The sequence below is a fragment of the Pristis pectinata genome, chromosome 1 (genome assembly GCF_009764475.1).
Source record: "Pristis pectinata isolate sPriPec2 chromosome 1, sPriPec2.1.pri, whole genome shotgun sequence".
Classification (NCBI taxonomy): domain Eukaryota; kingdom Metazoa; phylum Chordata; class Chondrichthyes; order Rhinopristiformes; family Pristidae; genus Pristis; species Pristis pectinata.
This window is the reverse complement of record NC_067405.1, coordinates 54,816,607-54,840,138: the sequence shown is the minus strand read 5'-3', so window position 1 is coordinate 54,840,138 and position 23,532 is coordinate 54,816,607. Positions and strand designations below refer to the sequence as shown.

At 40.9% G+C, this 23,532-nt stretch overlaps 2 protein-coding genes across 2 annotated transcripts in view; both read right to left on the bottom strand.

The window, feature by feature from the left end:
• mfsd6b (major facilitator superfamily domain containing 6b) overlaps positions 1-2,805 on the bottom strand; it is a 52,543-nt gene extending 49,738 nt beyond the window's left edge. The window contains exon 1 of the mRNA XM_052024310.1: positions 2,737-2,805. The gene's annotated coding sequence lies outside the window, so the exon portion shown is untranslated. The remainder of the gene's footprint in view (positions 1-2,736) is intronic.
• Positions 2,806-7,477: 4,672 nt separating this feature from the next.
• Positions 7,478-23,532, bottom strand: part of LOC127578256 (inositol polyphosphate 1-phosphatase-like) — a 42,227-nt gene continuing 26,172 nt past the window's right edge. Inside the window, exons 5-6 of the mRNA XM_052030046.1 lie at positions 17,281-17,455; positions 7,478-8,155 (exon numbers count right to left, since the gene is read on the bottom strand). Coding sequence (XP_051886006.1) covers positions 7,609-8,155; positions 17,281-17,455 — 722 coding nt within the window. The 3' untranslated portion in view covers positions 7,478-7,608. The remainder of the gene's footprint in view (positions 8,156-17,280; positions 17,456-23,532) is intronic.

Genomic DNA, 23,532 nt, shown 5'->3' with positions numbered 1-23,532 from the left:
TTGACCTGAAATGTTAATTCTGTGTCTCACACTAATGATGCTGCCTGACCAGCTGAATATCTCCAACATTTTCTGTTTTTATTTTGGATGTACAGCATCTGCAGTTGTTTTGCTTTCTAGAAGGCTTTCCTTTTCATTTTCTCTAAGCAGTTATAGGGAAAATAAATCTTATGGACAAGCAGTTAACTTGTTAGGCGGATCAGAAACATGGCATAATTGAGAAGAAATTTCTTCATCCAATCTGAGCGTTTCCAGAGTCAGATGAGGAAAATTTAAATGATGCTGTTAACAGGGGTAATGTGAATATTTTTCATGCTGTTGGGGTGAGTTCCGTAGTTAGGTTGATCAAAATGAGATTTGCTTCTTAGTGCCAATTTGTATGTTTATTTTCTTCTGCAAAACAAATGAACATAAGAAATCTTATCTGACATTGTTTCATCAATGAGTTTATTTTCAGCCTGTCTTTGGACAGGTTAGGGAAGCATTTGCAAAAGATGGCTACCTAATTTTTATTACCAGGATATCCTGTGGCTCCACCCATAGGTTATACTGCATGATTTGATAATGGGAAATATGGGCTTACTCCAGAAATGAACATGCTCAGACTAAAAACAGTAGACTACAAACACTAGTTTAATACCAATGCTATTAAAACCCAAAAAAACAGCCTTAAACTTGTAACTGTTCTGTCTACAAAATTCTGCAATAAATATCTGAATTACTTCAAAATATTAAGATTACAATGTCACTCACTACAGAATCTTTTATTTACCCTATATAAAAGACAATTGCCATAGAAAATGCAATCCTGTGCCTCAGGTATCACTGGTATAGTCTCACAAAGATTTGTTTAGCTGCAATGTAAAATGGTTGTTATGCACACCACAAAATGCAAAATTGGCCAAGGTCTTTCCTCTGATAGTACATTCAAAAATATACTTTAGTGAGTATGTCAATGAAGGCAGTTTAGCTAAACAGAGAAAATGTTTTGACACCTTTTAATGAACAAGCAAGTCTGAATTGCATACATTTGTTCTTATTACATGGATCTCAACATTAGTTATTTTGCATGGAAAGACTCTGGCTTAAGATGTTTCCAAGACACAAATTAAATACACTGGTATCACTAAGCATAAGTAATAAATGACATTAAGTTAGCGTATGCATCAGAACAACCTGCTTGAGTGTACAGTTTTGATCAAAAAATAGATGCACAGCTCCTACAGATTGTATCATTAAAACAGCAACATTTCTGCACTACATTTAAAATGCGGAAGTCCTATCTTCATGTTGTTCTACAAGATTCTACTCATTGTATTTGCTGTGTGAGATAGTTTTGTGTAAATCATTGTTTCTGCTAAGGAATAGAGCACTTTAGTATTAAGTGTTGAGCATTCCTGTATCAGGTAGCTTAAAATTCTCTTGGAGCCGCCCATGCTCAAAGGAGCAGGATATATCTTTACCAGTTCTGAGGCCTTTCCAAATGAGATTGTTACAGTAGGAATAGTGTTATGCCAAGGGTGCTTGCTTACAAGTGCCTTGAAATGTCCCATTCCTATTTTCTTTAGGACTTTGGGTTGGATTTTAAATGAGATGAGAGGTCAGCCTCCAATTGACTTTGCAGTCCTGTCTCTCGCAATACACATAACACCTATGCTTGGATATCTTATTAATTTATCTCCAGCTGTCATCTTTCACAATGTAATATATCATAGCTTTATCAATGAAGATTTCATTTTTTTCTTATATTTTTCACCTCCTAACAAAATGTTGCTCATTTATGCACAATCCCAAGAGATTTTGCAATTCTGAAACAAATGAATAGAAGGTATAGTAATAATTGTGTGTGTGTGTGTGTGTATATGTGTGTGATTCTCCATGAGAACATTGCTCACTGATTGACCTCATCTATAATTCCATTAGGATATATCCAGCAGAGCAATGTCATGTAAGTGGAATTGGCTGAGGCCTTTGCAAAGACAGTAGAACAGAGTTTAAACTCTGTTACACATGACATGAACAAGTTATTTGAATCAGTTCCAAAGAACTTAAAATGTATTGAAACTGTTATCCTAGAAAGGGCTGGGGTGATTTTCATGGATCTTTGCCAAGATACTATCTATTTGTAAACTTAGCCTATTCTACCCATTTGTACTGAATGCTTTGGCCACTTTGTTACCAGTGCATCGTTCTGGTTTGTACGGACTTACTGACACTTCTGCCAGGTTGCAAGATGATCTCAATGCCCCTGAGGTAAGGAGTAATAAAGAACAAGCCAGCCCTCTAGTTCTTGACATGGTTGTATGATAAGTGAAGTAGGATGAAGATCAGAATTAGACTTGTACAAGGGTAATCTTTGCTTGAGAAGTAAATGTCTGCCCCTGTGTGGTTTCAAATCAGCACATTACTATCTTGAATTAGGAGAGCTCAAACTGGTGAAGTCGAGAGAAGAAACTTGAACAGATGAGTATATGAAGATAGAATGAACAGAATAGCTATAGGATAAAATAATTAATTCATGAGAAAAGTTATAATACCATCACTTGTATCAATAATACAATGATTACTTACAGAGGAAACGGGCCCCAGACATAACTGCACGCCACATCCCCAATTTACATAGATAATTCACTGTACATCTTCCATGAAAACTCAGTATAATAGTTTTGCATAAATTAGAGATACTTTACAGATATTACACATCAATATTGATAACATCACTAATTTAATCATTACCTATCATTATGTGTATGTTTACTTTCAGCAAAAAGTTCATATGAATGTTACATATAAACTGCACCAAAAATTTACAAATTTCCTTCATCATGCAGCCTGTGAAAGAGCATTTTGTAACAGCACTTCCTGTTTCCTTCCTCAATATACATCAAAACAACCACGGTCACTGTCGGTAAAGATTATGAATATGCAACTAGGGTTAAATAGCACGCATTGAATGCCACAGATGCTTTGTGGGATTCAAAATATTGTACATTGTGCAAGCACACTTTTCTGCTGCAAATTGCAGTGAATACCATATGGTGAAGGCATTAAAGTGTGCAGGAAATGATCAGAAGTTTGCAGAGCAGCCAGATCATGATGCCAATCAATGTGCATTGCTGATCTGTTGCGAGCAATGCTGTGCAAAGCTCATTGTCCCAGCCTGTACCCATACTTAAATACACATACTGAACATGCATTAAACAACACAGAGGATCACCCACCAGAGCTATTTAAAGAAATTATCAATGACATGCGTGATATATTGTGGCTGATTTCTTCAGTCAATGTGATTGCACAAGTGCTTAGTGCTTCTGATTGCTGCTGTAAGTTGCAAAAGTCTACAGGGAGTGGTGTGGTAGATGGAGAAGCTCTTTTTGATAACTTCTTCAGTGCATCGGCAGTGGACTATCAGGGTCACCATGGTCGTGAACACTTATGATCTGGAAATGCAATTACTTGCACCGTCTGACAGTTTGCTGCCCACTACTGCTTAATGGAGGTCACTCTTTACTCAGAGGGAGAGAACATTTCATTCTCTTCTGTCAGGGATCAGCAGGTGGGAAGTAAACAGATTTACTACCATTGGATGCTTTCCCATGGTGCAGGATCTCATTGATAGCTTTGCAGGAACTGCATGTTGATTCTGTCCTATTTCTAAACTGAAAGTGATTCCATTCAAATATGTTACTACCATCATAAAAAAAACTTGAGAATGAGGCCAATGTTGTGAGTCAATGGTGTAACAGATGTAGCATCTGTGAATGGATGGATAGTTCTTATAAACAAATTTAAGAACTATCTCTCTGACTGTGACGATGATTAAATAACCAGAATACAAAATACAGGTGAATTATGACATTTAACATATAATTATACAGTAGACATAATTTTCACCCAGTACATATTTTTGTCAAAAAATGAAGGGGGGGGGGGGAGGGAAGAATGGATCTTCTGCCTCTCTTCCCAACCCCACCCCAGTTAACCCACTCTCCCAACCCTCTGGTTCTGATGGCCCCAATTCCACTCCTTCAACAACCAGCAGCTAATTGACCATTGACATGCAGGTTGGTGTCCTGTATACTGGGAGAGGTCACAATGCTTTCCATTCTGTGCACTCCACCAGTCTACTCTGGCGATAACACTTGAGGCATAATGGCAAACCAAAGGACAGCAGCCGACAGCAACAAGGGAGAACCATTGAGGACTTGGCCTGTGACCCCAGTGCACCACCTAATTCATATATGAAGCATGACTATAGTAAGAGCCTTGCTGCCAGAAGAAATATGGTAGAATTGGCTTGTCAGAACACTTCCATTGGTTGGATTGCACAAGAAGAATCCTGGAGTACTTCACACAGCAGGCGCCAAGACTTGTGGTTGTCTCTGCAGGCCACGTAACTTCACCATTGTGAGGAGCAGCCCTTGCCACTGAGTGGCATGTAGTGAACAGTAGGAGGAGGGGTTGGAAGAGAAGGAGGAAGTGGGCTGGAATCCCAGCCAGCCTTTTCTGATTGATTTTGAGTTCATCAAAGCAAAGAGCAACCCAATTCCCTACTTACAAACTGTCGCATAAGAGAGTAAGAATGTGCAGAGAATGCTGGGCAGTCAAGATTGAGTAGCTGGAATAGTGTATACAAGCTGTGGGTGTGAGTGGATGAGGGTGCAGCAGTGTATCAGAGCCAAGAGACTGATAAACGTTGATGAGTGACAGGAGTGTGATGAATTGAGTTTTGTCTGAGGCTAGTGATGAAGATGCTACAATGTGACACTTTACATCAGATTCACTGACTTTGATTACTTGTGTGAGGCCATGGAATTTCTTGAGGCACTGCATCATGGTCCTTGGCCTTGATCCCTGGAAAAGACTTTCTTGGCTATGTGGTTCCAGTGTGTTTGTCCCTGGAGGATCTCCTGGTGTCCAATACATTCTCCAATGTTCTACATCCTCTGCCAAAGCCTTCAGTAACCCTGGAAGCTACTCTCTCCCATTTGATACTATTCTTCAAAATTTCTGCAAGTCATGTTCACTTCCTGCATGAGTGCAAGTATATTGCCAGCATTTTACATGGTAGCATAGTGGTTATGTTACCGGACTAGGATCCAAAGGTTTGGATTGTCGGTCTGGATAATAAATTCCACTGTGGCAGCTGGGGAATTTAACTGAAAGTAAATAAACCTGGAATAAAATGACAGTATTAATAATGGTGATCACAAAACTACTGGGTTGTGGTAGAAACCCATTCAGGAAGAAAACCTGCCATCCTTACATGGTTTGGCCTATATATGTCTCCAGACTAACCAATGTGGCTGAGTTATTACTGATTTCTAGGTTCTGATGAATTAGGGACCAACAATATCCCATGAGCGAATACACAATGAAAAACCCTGAAACTTAATAATCTGTGAAGCCTGATTCAGTCTCAATGCACCACCCCTTTAAGGTTTGCTGGCTAGCTTTAACTATTAATAACAATTATTTACCTTGCACCCTTGCTGATGCGTGCAGCCAATCAACACTGAGATTAGTGCTGGTTGCAAGCTTTAATCATTATCACAAAAAAACAGCAGAGTTGAAGTAGTGCCTGCAGTGCAGTCAGGGCAGGCATATTATTTCTGTGTTGCAATCTTGTGCTTGTCTTCAGAGCTAGCTAGTGTAGACCTAATAGTTGACTAGTATTCCATAAATATGAACTTACCGTAAAATGTAAATGCAAAAGATTGTTGAAGTGTCAATCATAACAAAGGAAAATGATTTTTTTATACTTTTTATTTCATACTGAATCCTTTTGAAGACAGCTACTAGATAGTCTGATCAGTGAATAAAAAAGTTCCTCTGATCTAGTGGAGCAATCAGTAGAATAATTTTACAATGAGATGGACTATGACCTATGACCTCATGACCTCACGATCTACCTTGTTGTGACCTTGCACCTTATTGCACTGCACTTTCTCTGTAGCTGTGACACTTTACTCTGTAATGTTATTGTTTTTTTTCACCTGAACTACATCAATGCACTCTGTACTAACTTGATGTAACTGCACTGTGTAATGAATTGACCTGTAAGATCGGTTTGTAAGACAAGTTTTTCACTGTACCTCAGTAAAAGTGACAATAATAAACCAATACCAATACCAAATACCAAATTTTATTTGCTTTAATTGCATGCATTAATCCCTATTTGCTGTTTATACTGCTCTTTTAGTGGAGCAAGCCTTTGGTGCAGTGGTGGAATAGCCAAAAGTTTCCAGATGTCCTCATGAGGGGGAGTCAGAACTCTGTGTTCTGGTTGGATTTACAGAGATTGGTAGATACCGGTGGACTCTCTCACCATACAGGGTGTGTCAATGCATGAAATCTTCTTAGCTGCATAGAACTAAACCACCCTATTGCTTGGTATGATGATGGTCTCATTGTGATTTACCTTTTAATCAGCATGTAAATCCTTCCACTGCGTCACATTATTGTTCAGCGGAAGGATGTAAAACTATAAAAATAGCAATTAGGAAGTTGAACCTGAGAACAAAGCTTGAATCTATAGGGTTGTCCCAGTCATTCAGTATTGTCTCACTATATCTTAGATAGAAGTACAGCAATTAAAAAAAGGGGAAGAGTCAAAAAAATCTCCCTTTAAGCTTAGAGGAAGTGTATGTTGAATTTTGAAATATGCCTCCAAATTCAATCCCTGATCTGATGTCAGTTTCCTGATCTCTTCCAGGTTAATTATGGGGTTAGTACCTCAGAGTCAAGTGGAATTAAACAAAAGAAGAAGGCATTCCCTTTATGGGACCAATATTTGAAATTCCACAGCAGCCCTGAGGTGGATCTTGTTTGCCAAAATGACATAGATGACAATTCAAATGTAATTCCTCATCTGAACCACTTTCTGATACATAAACAATATAAGATTTGATTTAGTTGCAAGTATTATTATTTTATGCTTGAACTAAAGTGAATGCAATAATTGATCGAGATATTTGTATGTTTCTAATCTGAGCCAGAATATGTAGCACAAAGTTTACATTAAAGGTTATAGTTTAATCCATGTGCCAAGGTGTTCCAGGTTGGACTGAGAATGGATCTGAGATAGCTTCTAATAGGTATTGGAACATTTTAATTTGATCTATTTAGCTGTCACTTTTTAATTCATTTTTAATCTGAACCTTTAGCTACAGTTTGTAAATAACTCATAATGAGCATCCTGACTTGACCATTAACAGAAAATCAAAATGTGAACAGTGCAAGTTTTTTAACAGAGACAGAACTTGAAACAGTGTATTGATGCAGGGGCCTACACATTGCCCAGTTTCTGGCTTGGAATTCATGTTATCAGAAATATATGGACTCAAAGAATTAAAATACAGCATTTATAGTGTTAATGGCTATAAGGTAGTTGAATATATCAGCTTGGAATTTTGTTTCCATCCTTGTGCCCTTCACGTCTGTTTAAACAAACATTATGAGCCTGACTATAACGTGATACTTTGCTTTTGTTTTATTGCTGAGTCATGTGCGATCCAAATGACACACAAACCATAGTTTAACTACATATTAATAGCTTAAGATATGCTTTCTTAAAATGGAATGTCAGTTACAAAGTGGTCACTGATATCAGGGGTTCACGCTGGAAATGATGTTCATGATGGTGTCCAAATGCTTACGACACCTGTAAGCTACTAAGCCTCCCTTATTGGCCCATCTGTCTGCCCCTGTAGCCCCATTCACTGGCGTATTATACACCAGTTCAGGAAGTTCATCTAGATTACCAAGTTTTCTTCTTTTCAAGCATTCTCGAAAGTCTACCATACCTCCTCCCAGGGACTTCAGTATAGCATGCGGTGCACAGCAGTCCCATTTGAAAGTGGTATCCTCAGACAAAAGGTAGACACTGACAAAACCTTGCACGGCACAGAGGCTCTTGTAGCCAGCACCTGCAGCGTAGTACAATCGTAGCATCGATAATGCTGACTTGATACTCTCACTTTCACTTGTACTAATGACAGCGGACAAATTATCGTCTCCATCTTGCATCTCCTCTTTCTGCCTTGAAACATCAACCTGGTCATCAGCTGGTTGAGTAGCAGCGTTTACATCAGTTTGTAGTGAACATATGTTGATGCCTTTATACGAAAGCCCCCAGAAATACTGTCCACTCCACCTGGGAAGAAAGAAAATAACAATATTAAATGGAATTATTTTATTTTGATTTGGTGAAATAGGAAAAATACGCCAGAAAGGGAGGGCAAAGCTATTCATTTTCTTGAGCCTGTTCCATAAGAACATTGGAAATTAAAGTAGCAGTAGGCCATATGAACCTTCAAGACTGCCCTGCGATTCAGTAAGATCACAGTTGATCTTATAATTCACCTCAACTCTTGTTTCCAGCCTGTTTCCCCAAACCCTTGACTTTCCTGCAATCCAAAAAGGGAATCAATACTGCCTCACAATTAGATCATGGCTGATCTGTAGCTTAAATCTCTTTGCCTACCTTGATCCCATATCCCTTATTATCTTTGCCTAACAACAAAAGTAAACAAAATTGTCCAAAAATAACAGTTGTTTTGAAATCATTAATGGTTTTCATATTTATTTTTGCAATGTTCAAGTATTATATGCATTTTGCTAATGAATTCTAGTCTGTATAAAACATTAACCTTTCTGTGGCGAAAGAGACCAGGCATCCATTATTTCCACTGTAACAATATACAGTATTGATTTCACACCATTTACTGATGCCCTTCACATAAAATATCCATCAATTCATAGTATTTGACAAGCATAAAAAGATACTTAGTATTTTTCTTTGGATGGATATCCCTTTACTAAATTTACAATAACTTGCATGTATGTAATACTTTTAGCATTGAATAACAACCCAGGTTGTTTCACAGAGACATATTCAGAAAGAGAAGCAAAATCAGGAAGAATACCCAAAAGATTGGTCCAACAGGTAGGTTTTAAAGGTCATAAAGGGGGAGAAAGGGTTGGACAGGAAATTTCACAGTATGAGATCCATCTGGCTGAAGGCTCTGCCTCTATAAGCAGTGATAATAAGTGAAGTTGAGTGGGGTGGGGAGTGGTCTGTGGCACAGTAGGGGTTCACTTTGATTGTATCCTACCTCAATCTTTTTTTTATATCTGCATCTGTTAACTCATTATTTAAAAACATTACAAAACAACATATTTACATGTATGTTAAAATCCACCTGTGTGTTTTAATTGTCCAAGTGCATTGGGATGATCCCTGTTGACCATGCCATCAAATAGATAAGTAGGGAAGAAGGACAAATTTGAGCATCTTTATGTGGGTACTATAACTTTATGTTTTAACAAAAAAATCAGATTTCAGTAAACATATTTCTTCTTCAAAATGGATTTTCCAAAATGGACTAATTTTCCTTACTTTTTGTAAGGCTTTAATTTTTATGTGGTCACGGGGGGAAAAAACAGCTCCTTACAACAGCAGAGGAATTGAAACTAGTAATGGTAAATTCAAATTACAAACATTTTTTTCAAGAACAGGGATTTGTTTTTAATTTTATGCATGCAGATAAAAGATTTTACAGTGTGGCCTGTACACTTAAACAATCAGGAGCTCAGTACATTTATCTCAACTTGCCCTGGATTTTTGTTAGCAAGAAATCATTTAGTACACATTGGCTTTATTCCAGTGGTAAGACAATAAAAATGCTCGCCAATACTCCTGGCAATGATGAATTCTGACCCTTCCTCCCTCCAGCTCTGAGATACCTTTCTACTCTGGAATCCAGCGATAGGTATTTAAGGAAAGGACTGATGTCTTCTCTCATGTTATAGCTGGTGTAATGATTACACAGTGGCATTGTCAGAGTGCAGTCCTCCCTTGGGTGTGGTTAAATGTAGGAATGGAGTCTGATGTCCACCTTTCTAAAATGTGAAGGAAATGCAAAGCGCTGTGTCTTGTCCTGACTTCCCCAATATTAGTACTGTTGTTGGTGGAGGCAGTTATTATGAATACTCAGTTCACATTTAAAGACTAAACAGTAGATAAAGGCTAATGATTTTACAAGAGCACCATCTACCGTCCTTGTGCCAGACTGGCATTGTGTACTTGGATTTATTCTGTTGTTTTCAATTCTTAGGTATTATACATTTCACAAAGTTCTTAACATTCCTTGTGAGACTTTCACTCTTTTTTTTGCCACAATATTCTGCATTGTCCTATTTTTAATGTTTGATTCTACTTTAAATGGAGATGTTTGTCTTTGAGTCAGCAGAGTAGAAGGCCGAGGGAGGCAAAGATTCTCCAATGAATCACAAGATCACAAGACAAAGGAGCAGAAGCAGGCCATTCGGCCCATCGAGTCTGCTCCAAGGAAAGGGAAATAGAAGTGAGAAATGAGGAATGGGGGAAGAAGAAGAAGACGAAAAAAAACCTATTCTAATCCCAATTACCGGCCTTATCCCCATATCCCTTGATATCCTGACTATTTAGATATCTATCTATCTCCTCCTTGAACGCCCCCACTGATCTGGCTTCCACTGCTGTACGTGGCAAGGAGTTCCACAAATTCACCACCCTCTGGCTAAAGAAATTTTTCCTCATCTCTGTTTTGAAACTTTACCCTCTAATTCTAAGATTGTGCTCTCTGGTCCTGGACTCACCCACCAAGGGAAACAGCCTAGCCACATTTACTCTGTCCTTTCCTATCAATATTTTAAATGTCGCTATGAGGTCCCCTCTCATTCTTCTGTACTCCAGCGAGTACAGTCCAAGAGCCGACAAACGCTCCTCATACTTAAGCCCTTTCATTCCTGGAATCATCCTCGTAAATCTCCTCTGAACCCTCTCCAACGTCAACACATCCCTCCTAAGATGTGGGGCCCAAAACGGCGCACAATATTCCAAATGAGGACTCACTAGTGCCCCGTAGAGCCTCATTAACACTTACTTACTTTTATACTCTATACCTCTCGAAATGAATGCCAACATAGCATTCGCTTTCTTTACCACCGATCCGACCTGGTGGTTAACCTTTAAGGTATCCTGCACGAGTACCCCCGAGTCCCTTTGTACTTCCGTGCTTTGGATTTTCTCTCCTCCTAGATAATAATCTGCCCGCTTATTTCTGCTTCCAAAGTGTACAACTGCACATTTCCCTACATTGAATCTCATCTGCCATTTCCTTGCCCATTCTCCTAAACTGTCTAGGTCCCTCTGCAACCTTCCTATCTCTTCAATACTCCCTACTCCTCCCCCTATCTTGGTGTCATCCGCAAACTTAGCCACGAAACCGTTTATTCCATCATCCAAATCGTTAATGTACAAGGTAAAAAGGAGCGGTCCCAACACCGACCCCTGCGGCACACCACTAGTAACCGGTAACCAACCAGAACGAGATCCTTTTATTTCCACTCTTTGCTTCCTGTCAACCAGCCAATGCTCCACCCATTCTGTTATCCTACCCGTAATTCCATGACCTCTCATCTTATTAATCAGTCTCTTGTGAGGCACCTTATCAAAGGCCTTTTGAAAGTCTAAATACACAGCATCTACCGCCTCTCCCTTATCCACCTTGCCTGTGATTTCTTCAAAAAACTCCAATAGGTTGGTCAGGCAGGATCTTCCCTTCACAAAACCATGTTGGCTAGGACCTATCCTGCCCTGCGCCTCTAGGTATTTCGTAACCCCGTCTTTGAGGATAGATTCCAATAACTTTCCCACCACTGACGTCAGACTAATAGGTCTGTAATTTCCTTTATGCTGCCTCCCTCCTTTCTTATACAACGGAACTACATTTGCAACCCTCCAGTCCTCCGGAACCACGCCTGAATCTATCGATTTCTGGAAAATAATCGCCAATGCCTCCACTATCTCTAAAGCCACCTCCTTCAGAACCCGGGGACACACCTCATCCAGTCCGGGAGACTTATCAGTCTTTAGTCCATTTAGTTTTCCTAGCACCTTCTTCCTAGTAATCTTAACTGAACTCAATTCCATTTCGTGAGACTCCTGACTAACCGGCACATTGCTGATGTCCTCCACGGTGAAGACCGATGCAAAATATTCATTCAATTCCTCTGCCATCTCTCTATCGTCCATTATAATAGCTCCTGCACCGTTATCAATTGGTCCTATATCAACCCGTGTCTCTTTTACACCTTATGTATTTAAAAAAACTCTTAGTATCCTTTCGAATGTTATCCGCCAACTTCCTTTCATAATTCCTCTTTTCTTTCCTAATGACCTTCTTAGTTTCTCTCTGCAGGTTTTTAAAAGCTTCCCAGTCCTCTGTTTTGCCACTAATTTTTGCCTCTTTGTACGCCGCCCCTTTTGCTTTTATTTTAGCCTTCACCTCTCTCGTTATCCACATTTGTGCCTTTTTTCCATTAAAAACCTTCTTTTTTCTTGGAATATATCTATCCTGCAATTTCCTTATTTCCTGTAGAAATTCCTTCCATTTCTCCTCTGCCGTCCCTCCAGCCAGCTTACTCTTCCAATCAATTAGGGCCAACTCCTCTCTCATACCATTGTAATTTCCTTTGTTCCACTGAAATATTGATACACCAGTTACCAGTTTCTCCTTCTCAAACTTGAAACTGAACTCAATCATATTGTGATCACTGGTTCCCAGTGGTTCCTTTACCTTTAGTTCCCTAATCACCTCCGGTTCATTACACAGCACCCAATCCAAAACAGCCGATCCCCTGGTGGGCTCTTCAACAAGTTGCTCTAGAAAAATGTCCTTTAGACATTCCACAAACTCCCTCTCCTGAGTACTACCGCCATTCTGGATTTCCCAGTCCACCTTCATGTTAAAATCCCCCATAATTATCTTCACATTGTCACTCTGGCATGCTTTTTCTATCTCAAACTGCAACTCATCGTCCACTTGCTGACTGCTATTAGGGGGCCTATATATGACTGCTACCATTGTCCTTTTACCCTTGCTATTCCTTAGCTCCACCCAGAAGGATTCCACCTCCTCTGACCCAATATCCTTCCTTTCTATCGATTTTATATCACTACTAACCATCATGGCCACACCTCCCCCTCTGCCTACCCGCCTATCCTTCCTATACACTGTGTTCCCCTGGACATTCAGTTCCCAATCACATCCATCATAAAGCCATGACTCGGTGATTGCCACAATGTCGTATTTATTAACCTGTAGTTGTGCCACTAGGTCATCTATCTTATTCCTAATGCTACGTGCATTTAAATACAGTACGTTTAGTCCGGTATCTGCTATTAATTTTGTTGTACTTCTATTGTTCAGCAGATTATCCTGGCTTTCCACCTGTCTATCCTTCTTACCATCTTCACTACATACTACTTTAGACATGTTCCTACATACCTCATCCCCTATCCTAACATTCTGTATCCTAACATCCTGACTTGTTGTACTTCTATTATTCAGCAAATTATCCTGACTTCTCACCTGCCTGTCCTTCTTGCCATCCTCATTGGACTTGTTTCTATAAACTCCCTCCTTTACCTTAGCATCTTGTAACCTAACATCCTGGTTTCCATCCCCCTGCCAGATCAGTTTAAACCCTCCCCTACAACTAAATCAAACATTCCCGCCAAGATATTGGAACCTCTGGAGTTTAGGTGCAACCCATCCTTAGCGAATAGGTCATGCCTCCCCCAAAAAAGGTCCCAATTATCCAAAAATCTGAAGCCCTGCCCCCTGCACCAGTCACTCAGCCACGCATTCATCTGCCAGAGCTTTCTATTCTTCCTATCATTGACACGTGGCACAGGTAGTAATCCTGAGATTACTACCCTTGAGGTCCTACTTCTCAACCTTCTCCCCAATGCCTTGTATTCCTCCTTCAGGACCTCTTCTCTTTTTCTACCTATGTCATTGGTACCTACATGTACCAAGACTTCTGGCTGCTCACCCTCTCCCCTCAGAATATTCTGGACCCGGTCCGTGATATCCCGTACCCTGGCACCAGGGAGGCAACACACCATCTGAGACTCATTGTCGCTAACACAGAATCTGCTTTTCCGTACCCCTTACTATAGAATCCCCAATAACCACTGCATTTCGCTTCCTCCGCTGGACCACAGTACCAGGCACGGTGCCAAGGTCCCGGTTGCTGAGGTCTTCCTCTATCAGGTCATCCTCTCCAACCGAATCTAAAATGAGATATCAGTTTTTGAGGGGGACCGCCACAGAGGTGCTGTCTACAAACTCTTTATAACTCCTATCTATTTCCTGCTCGCTCTCCCTAACCAACCGAAGGTCATCGAGCTGCAGCTCCAGACTCTCAATCCGTTCCTTGAGGAGCCGCATCTCAGTGCACTTTGCGCAGATGTAGTTATTGGGGAGTCTGGTAGTCTCCCAGGGTCCCCACATCTGACACTCCAAACATAAGACCAACCCCAGATGCATCTTGCTGAATACCACTGAGTTCAACAAATAAACTAATAACTTACCCCCTCTCTATTAGTCTCGCCTCTTTCCCGCTCTCGCCGAAGCCCGTTGAGCCAAAGCCTAACCCACTCTGCTCCCTCTCACTCAGCTGCCCGCTCCAACGCTGCCCGCTAGATATGTTGGTCTGCTATTTAAATCGCCCGCGCGCTGCCGAGTGACGTCACGCGCCTGCGCAGTCTCTCGCCGCTATCCCGAACGCTAGAAAGAAAAAGAAATCACTCCTCGTTAATTTCTGGCACTCTCTGCTCTCTGGTCGCTGGAAAGAAAAACTGAAGGTAATCCTCCGACTTTTAAATCGCCCGCGCGCTGCCGAGTGACGTCACGCGCCTGTGCAGTCACTCGCCGCTATCCCGAACGCTAGAAAGAAAAAAAAATCGCTCCTCGTTAATTTCCGGCACTCTCCGCTCTCTGGTCGCTGGAAAAATCATATTGCAGGAAAAGGAAGGGAAGATGCACAAAAGGGCTGGAGGATTGTCAGGACAAAGAAGGCGAGGCAATTGTTGGAAATAAGAGTGGAGTAGACAATAGAAGAGGGCTGCAGGAGATATAAAGGGACAATGGTGCAGTGCAGTTTTTAAGCATTAGCCAATGAAATTTGTAAAAAAGCTGATCATTTTGGGTCTGGATATTTGGCCCAGTTCCTCCATGTGTTTGATGCACATATCCATGGACACAGCTGGATGTGCACAGTGACATCAAGCGATAAACAAAGCTTGCATTGATGTGACTTATATGAAGTTCTGTGGCATATATCAGACACGTGAATGGCCATGGGCCTTGAACACTGATGCAGATCATGCCTGGAACTTTGAGGGATGTGGTAGCATTGATTAACAGGCTTTGCCCACCTGGGCTGCAGCCAAAGAATCTGAGGCGATCATCTTCTTCCAGGTCTGTGCTTTCAACTTTTCATGCTTAGTGATTAACACTACCTCCACTCCCTGCTGATGTCCCCAGGCCTTGTCTCTCAACCGCTCCCTGATCATCTCCCCAAGTCTTCCCAGCATTTCCTTAGCCTACCTTTGCCAGTATAACTGACCTAATCAAACACCTAGCCCCCATATCCTCAACCACTCCCATCTTTCCAATCTCATCAATCATCTCCACAACTGATTCCCCCCCCACATCTTTCCAACTGATCGCTCCCCCCAAACAGATTGCCTCCTTCACTCTGATCCTCTCACCATCTTTTTCCCACGTTCCACTCCTCCCATTCATTGTGTTTCCTCTCAATCATCCCCATTCCATTCACATCCTCTATCTGCTGCCCAACACTTCCCATGCAACCTCCAATCTCCACAAGGATGGATAAATGCAGAGGCATGTTTGCCAAGGGCCTCGTACATGGATAATATTGGGATGAGTGGTCCTTGTAATAAACTGGTGCAGGCTCCTTCTGCAGCACCATTTTATTATGCACATAGCAATTCCCAGATCAGTTAATTTTTATTACCTTCCAGAATGATACTAAATTTAGCTTTGGGGACAGAAACAAAATAACAATTGAGACAGTCAACCTAGATCTAACAGTGAAGTGAAAGATTGGTTGAGCACAATGAAACATTGCAACATGGAAGACATTAGGTAATTTGGCCCCTCAGTTAGCCTGCTCCGCCATTCAATACAATCATGGCTAATCTACTCTTTCAATTCAATTTTCTTGCTCTCTCTCCTCAAATGACTTGATGCCTTTTGTGTCCAGAAAGTTATCCATCTCCTTCTTAAATATATTCAGTGACTTAACCTCCACTGCCTCTGTGGTAGAGAATTCCAATGGTTTGCCACCTTTGAGTGAAGACATTTCTCCCCAATTCAGTCCTAAACATCTTACCAGGTGCACCAGGTTAATGCTGCAACCCTCAGACTTCAAGGAAGTAATGCTAATTCAATTGTTTCCATAAGTGACTATCATAATCAGATCTGCCACCTTCCCCCTCCCTCCACACCCTACAAACCCCCACCACCCTTCCCTTATTATCAATGGAAAGTAAAATAGGCGGCCAATCAGTTCAATGTCGAGGGAACTGAGTAAAAATTACTCTCCTGTCTCAAACCAATTTACTGAGAAATTGAGAAAACCATATACAATCTTTCTTCCTCTTGTCTGTTGACATTCAGCTCTTTGGAAGTTTGAACCCACATGTATATGTCATAATTTCAAAAACTTCATTGCAAAAGCAGTGTTCACTATCAGCCCTGATACGTCAGTGCAATGCATTACAAAGCAGAGCTCATGGCCCGGAAACAGGCCCTTCAGCCCAACTGGTTCATGCCAACCAAGATGCCCATCCAAGCTCATCCCATTTACCAGCGTTTGGCCCATAACCTTCCAAACCCTTACTATCCATGTTATTGTACCAGCCTCAACTACTCTCTCTGGCAACTCATTCCACATAAATACCACCCTCAGTGTAAGAAAAAAACAAAGTTGCCCCTCAAGTTCCTATTAAATCTTTCCCCTCTCACCTTAAATCTCTGCCCTCTAGTTCTTGATTCCCCAACTAGGGGAAAAAGACTGAGTGCATTCACCCTACCTATGTACCTCATGATCTTATACACCTCTGTAAGATCACCCCTCAGTCTCCTATGCTCCAAGGAATAAATTCCTAGCCTGTCCAACCTCTCCCAGAGCTCAGTCCCTCAAATTCTGGCAACATCCCTGTAAATCTTTTCTGCACTGTTTCTAGTTCAATAACATCTTTCTTATAGCAGGATGACCAAAACTGAACACAATACTCCAAGTGCAGCCTCACCAGTATCTTGTACAACCTCACCATGACCTCCCAGCTTTTATACTCAATGCCCTGTCTAATGAAGGCCAGCATGCCAAAAGCCTTCTTCACTACCCTCTGCTTACCTGAGACTGTCTGGGTCACGGGTTACAAATGGCTGGTTGATGACACCCATTATAGGCAGCCCAGAACTTCTGTTATATACTCCGATTAGAATAGTTACACACTGAAGGCCTTTGGAGTATATTCCATCTTTTGACTTCTCGTCAGCATATCCTTTTATGTATTGAAATGTCGAGTCTGAAGAGACAAGAAAATTTTTGCATACAAAAAAATTAGCTTTATCTTCACACACCAACATCAAAGAACTGCTGAAGCTGGAAATCGGAATTAAAAATAGAAACTGTTGGAGATACTCAGCAAATCAGGTGGCATCTTAGAAAGAGAAACACAACTTTTAGAAGACAGTTGGACAGGTATGTGGATAAGAAAGGTTTAGAGGGATATGGGTCTAACACTGGCAAATGGGACTAGCTTGGATGGGCATCTTGGTCGGCACGGACCAGTTGGGCCAAAGGGCTTGTTTCCGTGCGATGTGACTCCATGACAATTAATGTTTTAGGCCGAGCATCTTTCATCAGAATCTTCATGTTGAAAGCTGGCCTGGCGGGTATCTCCCACAGCCTTACTCTTAGCAAAACACAAAGAAACTTAATCTGATGTGTACTGCCACATTAGGTTATCCAGTCCCACCTTATCAAAGAAATTCCCTTTGTTCCACCAATTCCCCCCCCCCCCCCCCCCCCCCACCTTCTCTGCTACCTAAACTAACTTGTGTCTCTCTTTCCTGGTTGTGATGCAGGGTCTCGGACCTGAAACTTTAACTGTTTCTCTTTCCACATATGCTGCCTGACCTGCTGAGTATTTCCAGCATTTTCAATTTTCATGAATAAAGGCTGGCCTCTTGTATAAGGGCATTGTCAGGGGCATAATTTAACAGTCAATGAATGGTTCTTAAAATTTGTTCACAGAATTTTCCTTTGGGTAGCATAACAAAGACTGATCATACTTGGAGAGGCCAGTTCATAAAGGTGATTTATTTTTGGGACAATAAGACAGCAGCCGGGGGTGAAAAAAATTAAGGATGAGGGAGGTCAAAGGTTGGTTGATCACATGCCTTTAACTATGTCATCTACCACAGCCTCACCCAGAAACAAGTATAAAATCAGCCAGGAGTAAATTGCTGAATTTTTGCATATTTTATTTGATTTGTGTGATCGATTTTTTTGTTGCCTTCAAGGAGTGTGCTGTCTCCTTTGGATTTTATTGGGATTAATTACACCGATTTAAGATTTATCCATGATCAGTGTCATTGCCACATCACATTGTATATGCGGAGGCTGTTTAGGTTGCCGGCACTGAATTCTCCTTCCCACAGCCTGAGAATTTTCTCATGCTCTGATGTACCTTAGTTGCTTAGATAAATACAAGCAAAATTGCCTATTAGGGACTACACTCAAAAGGCCTAAAATCAGTCTATCCATTGATCACTTGCACTGCAGGATAACCAATTTTGTTTCAATGGTTTTATCATAAATTATGCTCCTCTAAATAGGAAGATCATCGAAACATATAATTAGCTTTGTAGGGTTAACAATCAGTGTAATCAGTATGTGTAGTTCACAGGTAGTACTCAATGGTGCAAATCTACACTTAGATTTGAACAAACATCACTCCAGAAAATATGTCTGAATTCACATCTGATGACATTCATGGCAACTTTAAGTTAGAATATTTAACAACTGTGAGAGATACCAATAAAAAACCCATACAAATAAATCTGAAAATCAAATGACTGAAGATTTTGGAATCCCTTGGCCTGAAACACTAACTCTGTTTCTCTTTTCACGGATGCTGCCTGGCCTGCTGAGTAACTTTAGCTTCTTTTGTTTTTATTTTAAATAAATCTGACGCGCTAAGGATTGGGGAAGACCATTACCAATGACTTTTAAAGTTATTACATGGAATAGAATTATGTGATTGTTACAGCCATTCTGCCCAATGAGTCCAAGCATGATCACAGTACAGCAATTCCATCATTCTCTTGGTCTTTCCTCCCAGTCTCACAATCTTACTTTTATCTTTCAAGTGCTTCTTGAAAATAAACTTAATGATTATCTAGAACACTGGAAGTCCACTGAGAGCATCACCAGGATGTGCCAGAAGAATATTTGCTTCTTTTGATTCTCTTAATTTGCATAATGTGTCATTTAACAGAGTTCTACTAATCATATTTCATGACTCCTAATTAAATTATGTGGTCCATGTTTTCAGGCAACCTCTTGATCATGCTTCTTGCATTCATTATCTTGTTCCCTGACAAGGTCAACCTTTGCGCTCTCACACACTGGCTGTTCTCACTGGTATGGCCCTCAAGTATAATGTTTGCAGACTTGAATACCTATGGCAGATACCATGAGCACAGTTGTCTGGACCACATGAAGTACTATCAGGCCTATACCATACACATCTAATTCTTCCTCTCTGCTGTCAGCACAGTGGAATTGTCCTTGTTTGGTTCTACCTTTCTGTATTTGATTGCAGCCAGATTATCTTCAGCAATGGCTGTAATTGTTTGATTTAACTCTGGCTCCCTCTTTTACATTATTTGTAAACTTGGTGACACCATTCATAGACATTGCCTCTGCTGCCATGTGTATGACATCATCACCCTGCTCTATCCCCTCCATCGAGGTTTATCATGCTCCACTGTCTTTGCATTGTCTGACGTCTGGTTCTGGGTGGCCTTCAGTTCCCTTTCATCAAACATTGGAAACAGTGAAGCCGTCGGCTCTGGTGCCCAACCATAACTTCCATGCCTACACTATTAATTCCATCACCATCCACATCCACCTGAATGTTTATAACGTTGGTATCCTACTTGACTCTGAGCTGAGCTTTGACCCTACATCCATCCCCTGATAAAGATTACCTTCTCCCACCTCTATAACATTGCTCATCTCCACCTCTGCTTCCACCAGCTGCTGTGAAAACCCTCGGACAATCCAGTTTGATTCATAAATTGATGGGAACTGATAGAAGAGTTACAAATCTTTACTACTCTCTCTTATCCAGCATCAACTTCATCATTCTTTTGTTCCTTCTCAGCAACTTAAAACATGCTTATTTTCTATTTTTCCCAGATCTAGTTACAAGTCATCAGCCTGAAACATTAATTCTGTTTCTCTTTCCACAGAGCTGAACTGTTGAGTACTTCCAGCACCTTCTGTTTTCATTTCAGAGTTCTGAGTATGCTTAGAACTACAAACTGTTTTGGCATTCTGAAGATGATGTTTTCTCTGGAGACAATGAAATTGCTCAGAGAGGTAATTACAAAATTCTTGGCACATTCCGAAGCACGACCCACAACCGCATTTCTTCACAGAACAATACTGTCATTCTGAATTGTCATAACTGTTTGGCTGTAGAATGATTTGGAATGTCCCAAGAATGTTCTCATAATTTCTCCGAGCAATATTTCTGACCTGATATCACCTTCAGAGTCCTGTAACACACCTTAATAAACTATACCTGTCCACTCAAGTAACTGATAGTCAGAGTATGCTGCAGAGCTGAGCACCTAGCAAAGTAAAGGAACACCCTGTACACTACAGTTACATGCTCTAAGGCTGAAATGTGGTTAAAATCAGAGTTCTTTGTCTCAGAGACAAGAGCCCTTCCACTGAGTCACAATCACAAAGGAAGGTAAAATATATAAGCTTGCCAGTAGAAAATGATTATTGTGGCCTAGCCTGGTCTTCTTGTGCGAGGCTCTGTATCCGTCTGCTGCATACCTTGCAGGAAGGTTCCATGGGCAAAGGGGGCAATGCCTTTTATAAATGATTGCATCATGTATGTCAAGATATTTAAAGCCATATGTTGGCAATGAAGAGAATCAAAATCAGAATCAGATTTATTATCACTGACATATGATGTGAAATTTGTTGTTTTGCGGCAGCAGTACAGTGCAAAGATAAAATTACTATACATTACAAAAATAGATAAATTGTACAAAAAGAAGGAATAACGATGTAGTGTTCATGGACTGTTCTGAAATCTGATGGTGGAGGGGAAGAAGCTGTTCCCGAATCATTCAGTGTGGGTCTTCAGACTCGACCTCCTCCCTGATGGTAGTGATGAGAAGAGGGCATGTTCTGGATGGTGAGGGCCCTTAGTGATGGATGCCACCTTCTTGAGGCACCGCCTCTTGAAGATGTTCTCGCTGGTGGGGAACGTTGTGCCCGTAATGGAGCTGGCTGAGTCTACAACCCTCTGCAGCCTCTTGTGATCCTGTGCATTGGAGTCTCCAAACCAGGCCATGATGGAACCAGTCAGAATGCTCTCCACTGTACATCAACAGAATTTTGTAAGAGTCTTTGGTGACATACTGAATCTCCTTAAACTCCTAACAAAGTAGAGCCACTGGCATGCTTTCTTTGTGATTGCATCAATGTGTGGGCCCAAGGTAGATCCTCCGAGATATTGACACCTTGAAACTGCTCACCCTTTCCACCGCAGACCCCTCAATGAGGACTGGTGTGTGTTCTCCTGACTTCCCCTTCCTGAAGTCCACAATCAATTCCTCAGTCTCTTCTTGACAGTTTGCAACTAATCTTCTCACCACGTTTGAGGCAATCATGTTTTGACTTTAGGTTAAAATAGGCATTTTAGAAAGAGAAAGATGGTTATATCCAAATTGGAGTTTTTGGCATTTTTGTGGAATGTTCCTATATAAGGGACATGTCCCTTGTTTTATAGTAGTCGAGACCGCAGTCAGAGCTTTCACCAAGTCTCTGATATTTTGAAAGATGTATGGGAGTGAGATGATTGGGTTAGTTGTGCATAGCAGCACCATTAGCTCAGAGGATCATTTTATTTTCAATCTCTTTTGTCAATACTCTGTTAATATCTGGAATTTCTCTAGTCAGAGCACAGATTGGGGTATGAGGCAATTCCAAGTGTGCTGGAATGGAACAGCTGAGGTGACATATTCAGGTAATGTGGATTAAAATTCGTCACTCACAGTCCTCTCAGCATGTGAAGTGTCCATAGTATTTAAACACATTTCCTGGACGTAGCAGCAAGGACTTCAGCATAGCTCATTCCCACTACAGTTGTTGAATGATTTCTCTGCATTGAGTGACAGTATCAAGCCCATGTATTATTATATTGTATCTCAAGAATTTGGGTTTGGTCCATATGGACTGGTGCCAAAATATAATCTGCAGACCAGGATTTTGACCTGTATTTTTGTCAGCGTCATGGAGATGAGAGGAGGAAATACTGAGTGGGATTCTTTATAAAATTGTAATTACTTGATTTTGGCAACTTTGAAGATATCTTTAGAGTTTAGTCAAATCCATCAAATATTGTTGAGATACAACTAAGGTCTGAGGGCAAGACCTTACAGAACCCAACAAGGTAGCAATTAGACTCTGGCACTTTTAAGTGAAGGTTTACTGTCACCTGGAGTAAAATTACCATCACTGGAGCACTGCACTTGCATCTAAATTATGAAGTTTATTCATGTGTGGCCTGGAACTTCAGAGGAGTACAGCATGAAAGAGAAGTTTGAGAATTCTCTGTTTACCTCAACAAGGTCAGTGGCAAGATTATCGTTAACATCTCACAGTGAAAAGCAGCTTATTTACCCAGACAAAAATCAAAGTAAAAATGTCACTGTGAATAAATATGGGTTGTACAGAGTAACTCTGGCTCTCATATAGTCACAGCTGCTGGAATTCCTCCTTTGTTCCTCCTCTACTTCCTATAGGTAATATAATGACTAGAGACCCTTGGAGACCATGCTGTCAGTTTAAATGATACCCATTTTATATATGCATGATGGAAATGCAGTAGATCTTTGCTTAAAATAAGATTTGAGCATCTGGCATGCTTGCCTTCATAGGCTGAGGCTTTGAGTATAAGAGTTGGGACGTAATGTTGCAGCTATAGAAAACATTGGTTAGACCACATGAAGTATTGTGTGCATTTTTAGGTGCCACACTACAGGATGGATGTGCTAGCAATAGAGAAAGTGCAGAAAAGATTCACCAGGATGTTGCCTGGAATGGAGGGCTGTGGTTATAAGGAGAGATTGGATGGGCTGGGATTATTCTCATTGGAATGTAGGAGATGAAGGGGTGACCATTTAGAGGTTTATAAAATTATGAGGAGCATAGATAGGATAGACCATCAGAATCTTTTTTCCCAGGGCAGGGCAGGGCAGTCCAAGCGAGCACAGGTTTAAGCTAAGAGGGGAGGAATTGGAAGGTTACGTTTTTCACAGAGTGGTGGTTATCTGGAACAAGCTGCAA